This window comes from Hesperophylax consimilis, chromosome 27, assembly GCF_061612785.1.
Source record: "Hesperophylax consimilis isolate HC1 chromosome 27, BYU_Hcon_1.0, whole genome shotgun sequence".
Classification (NCBI taxonomy): domain Eukaryota; kingdom Metazoa; phylum Arthropoda; class Insecta; order Trichoptera; family Limnephilidae; genus Hesperophylax; species Hesperophylax consimilis.
In genome coordinates, this window is record NC_142862.1 from 7,256,158 (window position 1) to 7,269,825 (window position 13,668).

Below are 13,668 nucleotides of genomic sequence, written 5' to 3' on the forward strand. Positions count from 1 at the left end.
ACGAGAAAGACATTTTTAAATCATTTATCACATTTGTAACTTCAGAAATGCTAGTTGGTTTAAAATAAAAATTGTCCCCTGTAACGTGAAGTTCAGATTTAAAATCATTCACCAGACACATCTCAATAGTTTTATTAGCACTGCACAAATTACTAGCGAAGCTTGGACCAATGTCACTGAAGAAGTAATTTATATGATTAGTAATTATATTTGGACTCTCTTCTATTGAAGTAATAATACTATTAATTTTCATTTTTTTAAGGTAGTTTGTTTCTTTAGTTGTTTAGTGACTAGATCTGAATAGCCAGGAACTTTCCAACCCTCCTTTTCCCTATTTCTAAAAATGTGGACTACATACATTAGGAATATAAATGAAATTTCTTCTGAAGACACTTCAATGAAATAAAATGTTATTGATTTCTTCGAAACAATTCCTTTTTACATGTTTTGGTTTTAGCTGAAACCAATTTTACTTTGTTTCTTTTCGCTATTATGCACTTTTCTAAATACTCAGGATTTCTAATAGGCATGCAGCGATTGTGTCGAGGATCAATTAATTCGGGTAGCATGCACAAATTGTAAAAGCGTTTCTTGACATTATCAAGCTCGAAGTCATATTGGGTACGTAATTAGTGTCGCCAGTATCCCGTTTGCAAAAGTATGCCCGTTCCTTGCATAGTGAGTGGTCTCCAAATACATGTTTTGGACCATTCAATATATCCAAATAAAACTGTTTTATTTTTCCTAATTCAAAGTCTTCCGGTACGTTATTGCACAACGTACAGCCGTTCTCAGGCGTAAAATACGGCTTGACACAATTTTCCTCAATGCTAAGGGATACTTCTAACAGTGATTTAAGTTTTTTGCAATAATTTCGAAGTAAGTGATTTCGGCATTCGATCTTTTCGACTGAAACATTTTTATACGATGTGCTTCTTTTATTTTATTGTAAGTGCTGGAATATTTTATATAATTTTATATTTTAAAAACATCAAATTGTTTATTACTATATTTATTAGAAACCCGAAAAAAAGTTAACAATAAATTAATTCTTAATAATATGAAATTGTTTATTACCTAGAAACCCGAAAAAATGTTAACAATATATTAATTCTTAATAATATTAAATTGTTTATTACCTAGAAACCCAAAAAAATGTTAACAATAAATTGATTCTTAATAATACTATTTGACACTACACAGCTTCGACGGAAACGCACAGATGAAACATAAAAAAGGCGACACACTATTATAGTCCCTACGCGCAACGCATAGAGTGGAATATTGTTGAAACGTCTCATGGAAGTGTAATAATTACGCGGAATTTCGAACTTTGAAAAAGTATTGACACGACGGACCGTAGAGAACGTGCATTCACGGCCACCTCATAGAGCCGAATGAGTAGGAGAATTCTTCGATGTTCATTATATAGTATTTAACGAAAATAAATTGTTAGTAAAAACATATATCTCGACAGAAAAATGTATTTATGATAGCCTAGCGTGGCTACATTATCGATATTTTGACGATTAATAACTTAGATTGCCGTTTGAATCTGACAATTCATGATTCTTCATACAACGATTGAGATCGCTAGTAAGGAAGGCCCTTAAATAGTGTTGCGAATTAATTCTTGAAATAATAAGTCCTTCTTCACAACATAACCCTGTCTTTATTTAGACTAAAAAATGTTATAATCGAGAACGAGTGTATAGGACAGCCTGGAGGCTAACGTCATCTTTATTATGCTCTCAAAGTCTCTCGAAATAATGGTGATGAGTGTGGACTGAGTGGAGGATAATGTCTGTTCTCTAAGGACGGGTTGTTTCGGAGAATTTGAACAATTCATCAAATTTTAACTTTCATTTTTGGGTTCTATGAAAGTCCTATTGGAGTTCTGTTATTATTATATCATTATAGGCTAGCTACTTGACAGAACTGACATAATAACAGAACTTGAAAAAATCTTTCACAGAACTTGAAGATTAACTTGAAAATTGAAGAATTGTTCAAATTCTCCCACACAAACCGTCCTTAGCCTCTTAGAATCTTTGATTCTCGAAACTTTACATTTCCCCGAGCCTCTAAATCCACCATAAAGAGGCGACCCTATATATTACTAACATCTGTCGGATAAGTATATAATATCTAAGATCTAACTATACTAGAGCCATCTATGTATGTCTTGTAGCTCAAACTATCACAAAGAGTATTATTACCTGAGTTAATTTGCTGTCTTCGTTTTCTTTTCTCTGCTAAAGAATCGTAGACCGAGTAGCGGCCCAAGTGGGGACATGTCTTCGGGTGGAGAGTGGCAGCTGAAAAACAAACATTATTTGTTACTAAAAACATAGAGGACCTTAATAATAACACATTTTTTAGATTCACCAGTTTCCCACTTGTGCTATTCGTTTCCAGACACGATATATACATAGTTTAAATCTTTGAATTATGCAATAGTTTCACAAGAAATGGTTCACTCGTTTTGAGGACCGCTAAAGCCTGCATTTTAAATATTCTTACTTATGAGTGTAGTGTAGGGTGTCCCAATGCGGTCAAAGTTCTGGCATGCATCCTCGGGGCTCTCGTGGCGCTGGTCGGGGTGCTGCACCTCGATCACGCCCCCGTCGCGCTTGTGGAACATCATGCACACGTGGCCCGACAGGCTGGAATACACAAACGCACACGTTATACCAATGGAAAGTAATAGATCAATAGTAGTTTGCTCATGGCCAAACATTATAAATTATGACCAGTTGATTAACTGATGTACAAATATAACATTATTTATTCATTTTCGGGAAATCGACAGTTTACATTTAATCAGTTTGTACATAAGTATTATATGGCTGAAATAAAATCAATTATGGATTTCCTCCTTGTGACTTTACCTCTACTGATACAGCATAATATGGAATAAGTTATTTAAATTTGTGAGAAAGAAATAAGAATTAAAAAATTTATACAAAACAAAAGATTTTATAAAACGAAAAATTTACAAAACAATACATTCATAGCCATGGAGAGAGGTTGTAGATATAAACCAAATCATAATAGAGATATAAATAATAGAGGCATAAACATTATTCACAAACCATCAGAGAAATCTTCTTTTATGGATCTATTGTATTTGGTAAGTTCGCAACTGAAAATATCAACCTTGGATAATACGCTATTGTAATTATTGCATAGTCTGTTCAGGCAAGAATTCTGCTTAGCTTTATCATCAAATGGCCAACCATCGCCAGTTTGTTTTTTTTAACATTATTTGAAAGGTCCCCGTTAAACGCCGATTCTTGATACGTTTCAGATTCTGAACAATTTGAAGTCGCCGATAATTTTTGTTGTCAGCCATTCCGATCTAATAACCTAATGACTAAATTAGGTTAGGTTATCAGGTTGGGTTACGGTAAATGAATCTTTTCTGCGGGATATTATATTCAGACACTTCATTACGTGATTCCCCTTGTCTATTTATTAATTTGTAATTTAAATGCGCAGTTTCCCGTGGTTTTCCATTTTCATAGAACAAAATGTGGCAAAGTTATTAAGGTTTACCGATAAATCTTGTTGCAAAAATTTCTTATGAATATGAATAGAACCTCAGTATAAAGTGTTCAATGTGAATGTCCTTACCATCCCTGAGTGATGTGTGCCACCAGCTGTATGTAGTTATTCTCCGGTGGCTGCATCAGGATGGAATGGCACACCAGTCTCATCTCGTTCCTGGAGCTGTCCTCATTTGATATCTGAAACAATAATTCACCCGTTAACAGTCTGAATAATTACATACATACATTATTTGCACTTGTGTCCAGTCAACAGTGAAAACCCAGTTATTGTAAATGTGTACCTTGTACTTTTGTCTTATTCTGGGGGTAATAACAATAATCGTCTTATAAATGTTCCTGCTATACCATATATTAGCGACATGAAAAAAATATTGAGAGAGAGAGAGAGAGAGAGAGAGAGAGAGAGAGAGAGAGAGAGAGAGAGAGAGAGAGAGAGAGAGAGAGAGAGAGAGAGAAAGAGAGAGAAAAAACAACGACACCTAATACCCAGTATTGTCTTTGAAAATCACATATGGGGCGTTACATATTATTGTCCATAAAAATGAACATTTTAGTGTACATTCGGTAATTTATAGAGTGTCAGAGAAAATGATTAGGAATCTAATAAAATTAAAATATCATTCTTAGAACTATTGTCAACTTCGCGGTATTGAATTCTGAACAAGGATAATATATTACTTTCCTCAAAATCATGCAACACTTAAGGCCAGTTGTGACAGATTCCATGATGCGTACAGCGTAAACTGTAACCTACCTTATTACTAGTGATTTTATCAGAATAGGTTTGAGGGAATCATTTCTGGCTGAGGAACAAGCTTGTCCATCTCTAGTTTACATACCTTGAGAGTAGCATTCCTCAGGGAGAAGTGATAGGAGCGGGTGTGGTTGAGGCTGTGCCAGGTGTGATGCTCCGTAATCCAGGACGGGAACCGACACCTATTGTGGTGATTATCCACTGTAATAAGAGAACAAAAAAATTATCAAAAAATACTACATATTGCCAATGTCACCATCATCACTATGTTCTTGGCCCGGCCAATTTGGGTCAGTTAACTCTGTTACTTCAATAGCCTCCTCTCCTCTCCATTTGAAATTATACAACAAATATGTGTACATGTCAAAGTTGTTGTATAATTGAATGACCTCCCCGCCAGTGGAGAAAAATCGAATCGAAATCAAAGCCGGGAGAAGGATAGAAACAATTTCATTAACCCTAGATAGCTAGCATTTGTCAAAATGACGAGCAGCAAATGCAAATCTACCAGTCTCTTTTGAATGCTTTTACTGAGAGTAAAGCTGCCAAGTGTCAATTTAGTGGCCGTTAAACTGGTGTGGATGGCGGTTGTGTTTATTTAAAAAGATTGTTGTTTTTGAGTTACCTATTGACTACTTGTCATTTTGTCGAATGGTTTTGGTCATTTTGTCCAACTTGCTCCAAAAAATATAAGTAATTCGATTGATTTATATCTTTTCTCTTCATTACGTCAAAGAAAAAAGACAATTTTTTAACAACTGTAGTTCTGTTTTTGAAAGGTGAAATTTATCTCGAAAAAGATATGGTGTAACCATACCACCGTTATTTCGGCCATTATGCTTGCATAGTGACTTCCTCATCCCCCTCATCTTCCGCATCCCCATGCGCGCCATCTCACCCGCTCCTGCTATTACAAAAGCAGTTTGAAGGTAACGTGGCCCCCAGTCATCGCCCCCCGATCGTCACCCCCGATCGTCGCCGCCCGTCATTCACAGTAGTCCAACCCCAGCTGTTGGCTATAGGCCAAGTTCGTTGATGAATTTTTTAATAAAATGTTTTTTAGCATTATTTAACAAAAACTCATTAAAAGTGTAAGCAATAAAATTATTAGTGTGGTAATTTTGGTATACCGAATGACACTGGACTTCTGTCAAAAAATCATGTAAAACATGGGAGATAGAATTATACACCCATGATCTGAGTGCATACGGAAGAGACGCTTAGATGGTTTGGGCACGTAGACCGGATGAACGGAGAAATTCAACATGCTGAAGAAACCATAGAAAAAGTTGGAAACGCCCAAAGAAGACAAGGAAGTGAATCAAATACTTGAGTTGGATCATGCCAAGAGTCAGAATAACAGAAGAGTATGTGTACTCTCTGCCTGCCGAACTGAGAAGCAGTTAGAAATATAAGCAAGTACCAGTGGTGAGTTTCATGGTCCTGCTGCCCTCCGTGCTGGACTGCACCCCGTTGCAGGTGGCGTCTCCGGACTGGGCGATCTCGTAAGTTGCTTTGCCCGTGTGGTGGATGCCCTTATAGATGAAGCATCTGCAAAATAATCAAACACTTAATATTGGATTCAAATAAACAAAATTAACTCAACATTTGAAGAGGAAGCTGTAAAAAATGTGCCTTTTATTGTTATCCACCTATAGACCTGTATGAAAAATATACAATGTCTTTGTGAATCCATCACCACGTATGTCAGATGTAATATATTATTTATTTTCTTTTACTTGTATAATTAATATTGTGAGATTGACCTAACTGACAAACAAAGTGAAGAATAAAATTTTTAAAAATTTATCCAAATTTTGGTAGAAATAAAGTGAGACTTTTTCATTCAATGGGGATGGTCCTACAGTGATAGAAGTATCACAGTAAATATGCAATGTGCTACTTATTTCAGCAGTCTTTGGTTAGTTTCTAACTTACACCAGCATTACTTGGATAGTTCTCAAGTTATCTCGGTGGCACTTGATCAGTTTCCAACTAATTTCAGCAGCGTTTCATCAGTTTCTTACTTATCTTAGTGGCGCTTGATCAGTTACTAACATATGTCAGTGGCGCTTGATCAGTTACTAACATATCTCAGTGGCGCATGGTCAGTTACTAACATATCTCAGTGGCGCATGGTCAGTTACTAACATATCTCAGTGGCGCTTGATCAGTTACTAACATATCTCAGTGGCGCTTGGTCAGTTTCTAATTAATCACAGTGACTTTTGTCATTTTCTAACTTGATTAGTGTGTTTACCTGTAAGAGTCCTCATCAGAAGTTCTTCGGTTGATTTGAGAAATCTTCCCGACCAGATATCTGGTGGAGCCTTCCTTCCATGTGGCAAGGCACAACAATTCTTCCACTGAAACAGAAAAAAATATATGCATTCAAAATAATGACAGATACTGACTTACAGGACAATAGTGGTATTAAGTTGGACACTTCAATTTAAGCAGATTTATTCAATTGATTGCATTAAAATAATTTGTTAACTTGAATCGATTACATAAAATTATAATTTTCAATAGGCACCCTACAACAATGTTGCTAGAATGAAGTATTCAAAGTACATATATAAACAAACATAGCGCAATTGGTGATGGATTTATTGAAAACAGTGAAGTTATTGAAAAATTGGTCGGGGTGGAACTTACAATAATCACATAAAACCCTTGGAAATTGCCCAAAAATCAATTATAAACATTAAGTGATATTTTGGACCTCACACAAACTATTGCATGCAATATCTAAAATTTATTTACATGCGTTACAATTTCACAAAAAATTATGACCGTTCTAGCCAAAGACATGGCATTTGTTTATTTGCAGTAGCTATTGCAAAACCAGATTAGCCCAAAGACATATTAATTTTATTGCCCCTAAAATTTACAACACACTAATTACAACTTTTGATGAGACATTTCTACAACAAAACATTAACTATTATAAAAAACGCATCAAATCTCAAACGCAAAAAAATACACTGAAATAGATCTATTTTTTTTATAAGTCAACAGTCATCTGTAGTAGTACTCGGTGTTGTTTTTGATAGTACAAATAACACAATATTTATATACTTCTATTTGAAAAACAAATTCTTCATTTTGAAAAACATTAGCAGGTACCTTATTTTTATGTCTGGTTAAAAACTTCCACTGATAATGTCAAATTTTATGTTTTTTTTTTTTTGTTTTCATGTAATCTATTGTGTTTGCTTTAATAACATAATTTTATATTATTTTCAAAGAAAACGGATACCTTAAATTAATGTTTTATTCTTACCATAGAATTGTGATAATAAGTACTATAATACCCAAACACAGGCTTTGCCTTTGCATGATTTTTTGATACACAATACATTGTAATTTTATTTGTATAACTATTCATTGTGTAAATATGTATCAAAACTTTCAATTAAAAAAAAATATTCATCTCAAGTAAAAAAAAAAATTCATGAACGAATCAGTGAGATTGAGGAGTTTCGATTTTAAAATGTTTGTAGACTCCTTTAAATAAGTAAATATAAAGAAAGGGACCAAATGAGATCCCTGAAGCATACTTTTTATAAAGCATGAACAGTCAATTTTCAAAGATAGGGATCCAAAAAAGCACAAACTTGAAGGGAGCCCTGCAGCTAGTCAATATGAAAAAAATATCCCTGAGGAAGCTAATAGGACTATTTACAGGGCAAAAGGAGACACATGTAGCTGTTGAGTGTCAAGCACCAATATCTCTGTAGCAAATGTAAAAATGATGAAGAAACACAGATCCATCTATGGTGCCAATGTCTCGCCTTGATGGAAAGAGTGCAATATTGTTGAACCAGAAGGCATTGCCAAATACTCAATGACAACCCTGGTGAACGTTGCTAAAGGGACCTCGCCAATGTAAAAGAAATAAGGCAAAACTTAGAAGATAAGGCACAACAGGACTATGACCTGAGTGCTTATAGAAGGTATGCTGAAATCTCTGTATCAACAATCAATGATACAAATATGGATGAAGCAAGAAGTGTGTTCCATCATCTGGTTGAACCTCTGCGGACGAAGTTATTTGATTAGTGGGACTGAATGAAAACAAACACATTTCTCACCGTTACTCTCAGTGGACTGTACGTCGGGGCAGGCCTGGTACTTGAGCAGCAGTCGGGAGTCATCGGTGCAGCTCTCGGCTCGGGACGGGGGGGTTACGCAGTCTCCAAAGCCCCTGGAAATATCAAACAATACAATCATATTATAATATTATGTACTAGTTATTAAGTGTGAAACATTAATGTAACATGGCTTTCGTAGGTCCACTTTTAAAAATGATCTGCAAAAGAAAGCAATATAAAATATACTAGGTAAGTACATACTTAATCGCTTGTTTAGATTAGAAAAAATCTTTATATATGAGATTCCCTCAATGCACCCATCAGTTTCTTTGAAAAGTTCATGCTCATCCGGACGGATGGACATACTGACAAAGATCAATAGCATCAAGAACAAAGGAAGTTAAGTTGTACTAGCGCAAACCTGTGAAAAATCACAGGAGACTATAATTCCAATGTTAAAAAAGACAATTAATATAATTTTCTATTAAAACATTATAATATTAGATATTATACACCGTGTCGAGAAAGATGTACGTGGTACAAGCGGGAAACTGGGGAATGTACATCACATTTGGAGTCAATTTAGTGGTATAACTTGTGTTGGTTTGTTCAATAGTAGAATGCGTGAGGATCCAAGATTTGAAATAATTTGTCTAATAGCCTTTAGGGCGTAGTGCCGGCTCCTGTGTTTCTTCCCATCTACAACATGGGTGATACATACATAGGAAGTATATTCGGTAGTTACTTATAAACTTTAACCAAAGGAAACGAGGCTACCAGTCTGCAAAAGAGCTCTGATACCAACCCTGATGTATGTGGTGGGATGAAATGTACTAACCTGTTATATGAGAATGTGAAGGGGGCCCCCTTGAAGGGACAGGGCTGTGGTTTGGGCGCGGGCTCCTGACGGAACATGCTGAACAGGGGGGCGTCTCCACTGATGTTATCACACATCTCATTCAGGGACGCCTTTTGCTCGCAGTACGCTGGAAATAAATATGAAAAATATTATTTACGCAATTGGAAAGTGAATTACTTAAAAAACTAACATTTCCATTCCCAGGTTATATTCGAATTCCTCCAACTACTTCATAATAAGCGGAAAATATCGCTTGTGCAATGATGGAGTACTTAGCTTAAAGAGAATTTAACCCGCGACGCTTGGGAGCACACAGTGCTTTGAACTGCTCAACAATCTAACCGATTAAATTATTTATTTATCTTGATACAATTCAATGCTGGTCTCACTGGAAAATTCCTGGGTCAAGACAGACGTAGGGGGTACATAAACAGTAGGTATACTAAGGTTAAATACAGTAATCGATGAATTAAGAATTTCCAGATAACATTGGTTTCTGTGTCATAATGCTCATAGTATCGTAAGGATCACTCATCTTCTTCTTGTATGGTGGAAAGGTTGAGTGAAACAGGCAAGATTCTGTATCCAGAATGCTGCACCATCTCCACAAACCTATCCGTGGAAAGATTGTAAAAATCTTCAGTCCCTCAAGTACTGGCATTTTTCCTAAATAGGCTATATTAACTATTTGCTTTTTCTCAAGCATAAGGAACGTCGCATTTTTTTATTATTACAATATAATACATTACAAAATGATAACAAATTTATAATGTATTATTCCCAGTGAGTTTACAAAACTCATTTCGGAAAAGACATCATTAGATTAAAGACAAGACAACATAAATACATTAAAATAAATAAACGCAGAAGTTATTTTGGAGTTCCAAAGAAAGAATGTGTCAGTCATTAATAAAACTGCTGAGGAAATAGCTTTTAAGAGCTTTTGCCAATGTTTTTATGTTCGTTGCCGGTAGTTTTAGATTACTAGGTAATGCGTTGTTTTGCTTCTGTGCAATGTATTGTAAGGAGTTAATTCCAAATTTAGTCGTGTAAGTAGATGACGATAAGTGTATTTGATTTTGTGATCGTGTTTTGTGCTGGTATATGTCGGAATTAAAGACTGGTTTAGTGTTAGTGTGCGAGGATTATTATTATCTTCTTCCCATCTATTATTTTCTTCCCCTAATCCTAGTGAAGTCTGGGACCCTGAAATACTTCAGTAGAGTGTCTAGCCTCTCTTCGCACAACCTCTGCAGCTGCTTTTGCCAGCTAAAACTGGGGCGGCCAACTGGACCTCTTCCCTCTGGAATTGCCGCTGGATAAGGATAAGTTTATAAAGAACAAGAAGGGTTGGAATGTAGGTACCACTAATTTGTGGGTTTCTCTAACAAGAGGTACTGAAAGAACATTCCACCCAGGGACTTTAAAGAATTGTTTAGAAATATTGTACTCACTTTCTTTGTATTGCAATACACTAGGATGTTTAGCGTGTATTACTATGCATCTATAACAATCACCATCCACCCTGAAAATAGAAATTAAACAAGTTTAGGGAGGAAAAATAAATTAATTCAAATCTCCCTTCATATAAAAAAATGTATTAAATATGTATCTGTAAGAATGTGGCCAAAGTGATAAAATTCCAAGAATATTTTTGTACTGAACATAAAAAAATGCAAAAAAATATTTTGTGCATCCCAAAATAATTTGTCATTATTATTTACTGTGCTTCGCCTCCATCCGAGGTGCGAGCAAATATGAGATCATTTGAAAGCGACATCTGAATAGGTTGTGGACGGTGCGCCGTGACCTCTCACTCCATGAGACAGAATATTTTTTGTATAAAATATTGTTCATAAGTGCATTCTGGATTCTGCTCCTATGAAGGGATTTTTGCACCAAGCAGATTTATGAGTAAAGAGTTTAAGTAACATGCTGTTCAAAACATAGTCATATTCTTTGCTACTGTTTGGGAGTTCAAGGCACATGTACTCCTTAGAGAAAACTGTCACTGGCCGTGACTTTAAACCGCTTTCGCCTTCAGTTCAAAGGGGTTGATAGTCAATATGACTGACTGACTCACTGACAGACAATGTGACTGGCTGACTGACAGACAATGTAACTGACTGACTGACAGACAATGTGACTGACTGACTGACAGACAATGTGACTGACTGACTGACAGACAATATGACTGACTGACTGACAATGTGACTGACTAACCTGTCGTGCAGCACGAACTTGTCCCCATGCGCCTCGTGGCACTCCCCCTTGGAGTCGATGTAGGTGGAGTTAACGGCCAGCGGTTTCTGGATGCCGTTCTGGAACCAGACTCCGGCCCATTGCGCAGGAAATTCGCAGCCGCCTGGAAATAATAAAAAAAATAATTTTAATACATACATATTATATTACACCCATATATTACTTTCTTACATGAATATTTTCTTAAATAATTGTTACATTTTCATTCGACTAGAATTAACGCAAAAGCCACCTCTGGGTTGGACCCCAAAATACTTGATAAGGCTACAGACAGAGGGCAGTCCATCTGTTCCGAGATCGCATGTTCAGAATACCAAACCCCAAAACTTGGAATAAACTCCCACATGCAGCAAGACGGCCACCGTGGTATAGGGGTAAGGCTCTTGTCTAGCAATCCGGAAGTCGCAGGTTTAAATCGCAGGGTGCGCAAGTAAATTTTCTTTAATTCATTTGTATTATTTCACAATTCAATAATTATTTTTTATTTATTAACTTTCAAAAATACAGTTTTTTTAGTCCCGTTAAACTGATTGACATCAGGTTGTCAACGGGTTCTTTTAACAATTACTTTTTAAATACATATACAATTTTAACAAGTACATAAAATATACATATAATTACATTAGTACAAAAAAATTCTTTCACATAACCATTTTTTTAACATAAATTTCCTTCTGAGAGTCAATTCACAGCTTTTTATTGAGTTTGTTAACATGTTGTAAATTATTGGAATGAGGTATTCTAGAGTTCTTTGACCGTATTTATTCAGGTATCTGGGATCTACAAGTCCATCGTTTGCAATTAGTCTTGTATTATGAACATGTGTCACTATTTTATTATGTTCAGATTGAGATGTATGCTGACTCGCAATTTTAAGCCACAATATAGCACGAACAGATAATAAATTTACAGAATTGTATAGTAATGACTTTGGTACGTCATGTCTTTGTTCCTATTTAGTTTTGTTCAATAATAATTTTACCAAAGAATATTGTACATTTTGGACTGAGCATATTTTTTGCACGTTTTAGAGTGGAGGATAATCTCAATATCACCCTGATGAAAGACCACCATCCAGAATTGAAACGTTTCTTCAAATGGCTTAGCCGTATTTGGTGACCAGATCTGAATAGCCAGGTGAGTCCCAAAATTCCACCTCCCCATTCTCTTCCCCTCCCTGCTCTCTTAAACACGTAACATCGTCAGACCAACCCGTATGTGGGCGACCTCTGCTTTATACAAGTATACATAAATGCGTATCAAAAAATAATTTTGACACTCTAAAAAATAATCTATCATCCCTTATTCATTAATGCGTCTCCTGTTCCAATTTAGATTCGGAAAAGGGCCGTTGACAGGAGGAGTCTGGTGGGAGGGGATGGAGGGGGTAGTTGGGGGTGGAGTTATTGACAGCCAATCACCCCATCCCCCATTTCATCACAACCACCCCATAACACCCCCACGGCCCTGTTTTAATAATTTAAGATTAGAAGACGCGTCACATCCGATTAATACTAGGGCCCAGATGGTTACGGTGCGAGACCGGATGCGGATGTGTGGCGCATCCTCGAGGGAAATATTGTCAATTATTTGTTGGGGGAAAATGCCAATAAACACGAGCCATATTGGACTAATACTTGGAAATAGAGACCGACCAAATCAAATGGAAACAGAAACATTCAACCGCAAATGTCTGAAATATATATTATATCATTGAAGAAGAAGAGAATACTAATAAATCTATATGCAAATAATAAATATAATAGACAAAATAAAATGGGTCACTCCATTAATGCACACCAGTTTTGCACAACACAACTACACTTACACTGGATTGGTGTGGTTTAATCAACTAGCGACAGAGATGAGGATAGAACCGGATTATAATAAATTTAAAAATAAAACAAACTTTACTATCTTAAATAATTTAGCTAATTACAATCACGATGACTTCTCATTATATTATTATATTAAAAAAAATCTTTTCACTTTACACGTTTTTTTTTTTAATTTTTCGTCTCATATACATATGTATTTTAAGTTTTAAATTTAATTTTTTTCCCTTTACACACAAGTGTTAGACTCTCGTAAAGGTAAATATGTTTAATTATAATTTGAAATACG

At 35.7% G+C, this 13,668-nt stretch overlaps 1 protein-coding gene across 1 annotated transcript in view; it reads right to left on the reverse strand.

Moving 5' to 3' along the window:
* LOC149410535 (uncharacterized) overlaps positions 1-13,668 on the reverse strand; it is a 429,087-nt gene that overhangs the window by 13,811 nt on the left and 401,608 nt on the right. The window contains exons 3-12 of the mRNA XM_089648447.1: positions 11,506-11,647; positions 10,737-10,807; positions 9,262-9,409; positions 8,424-8,536; positions 6,587-6,692; positions 5,750-5,877; positions 4,412-4,527; positions 3,637-3,749; positions 2,524-2,666; positions 2,220-2,318 (exon numbers count right to left, since the gene is read on the reverse strand). Of these exons, the coding sequence (XP_089504573.1) occupies positions 2,220-2,318; positions 2,524-2,666; positions 3,637-3,749; positions 4,412-4,527; positions 5,750-5,877; positions 6,587-6,692; positions 8,424-8,536; positions 9,262-9,409; positions 10,737-10,807; positions 11,506-11,647 (1,179 nt within the window). The remainder of the gene's footprint in view (positions 1-2,219; positions 2,319-2,523; positions 2,667-3,636; positions 3,750-4,411; positions 4,528-5,749; positions 5,878-6,586; positions 6,693-8,423; positions 8,537-9,261; positions 9,410-10,736; positions 10,808-11,505; positions 11,648-13,668) is intronic.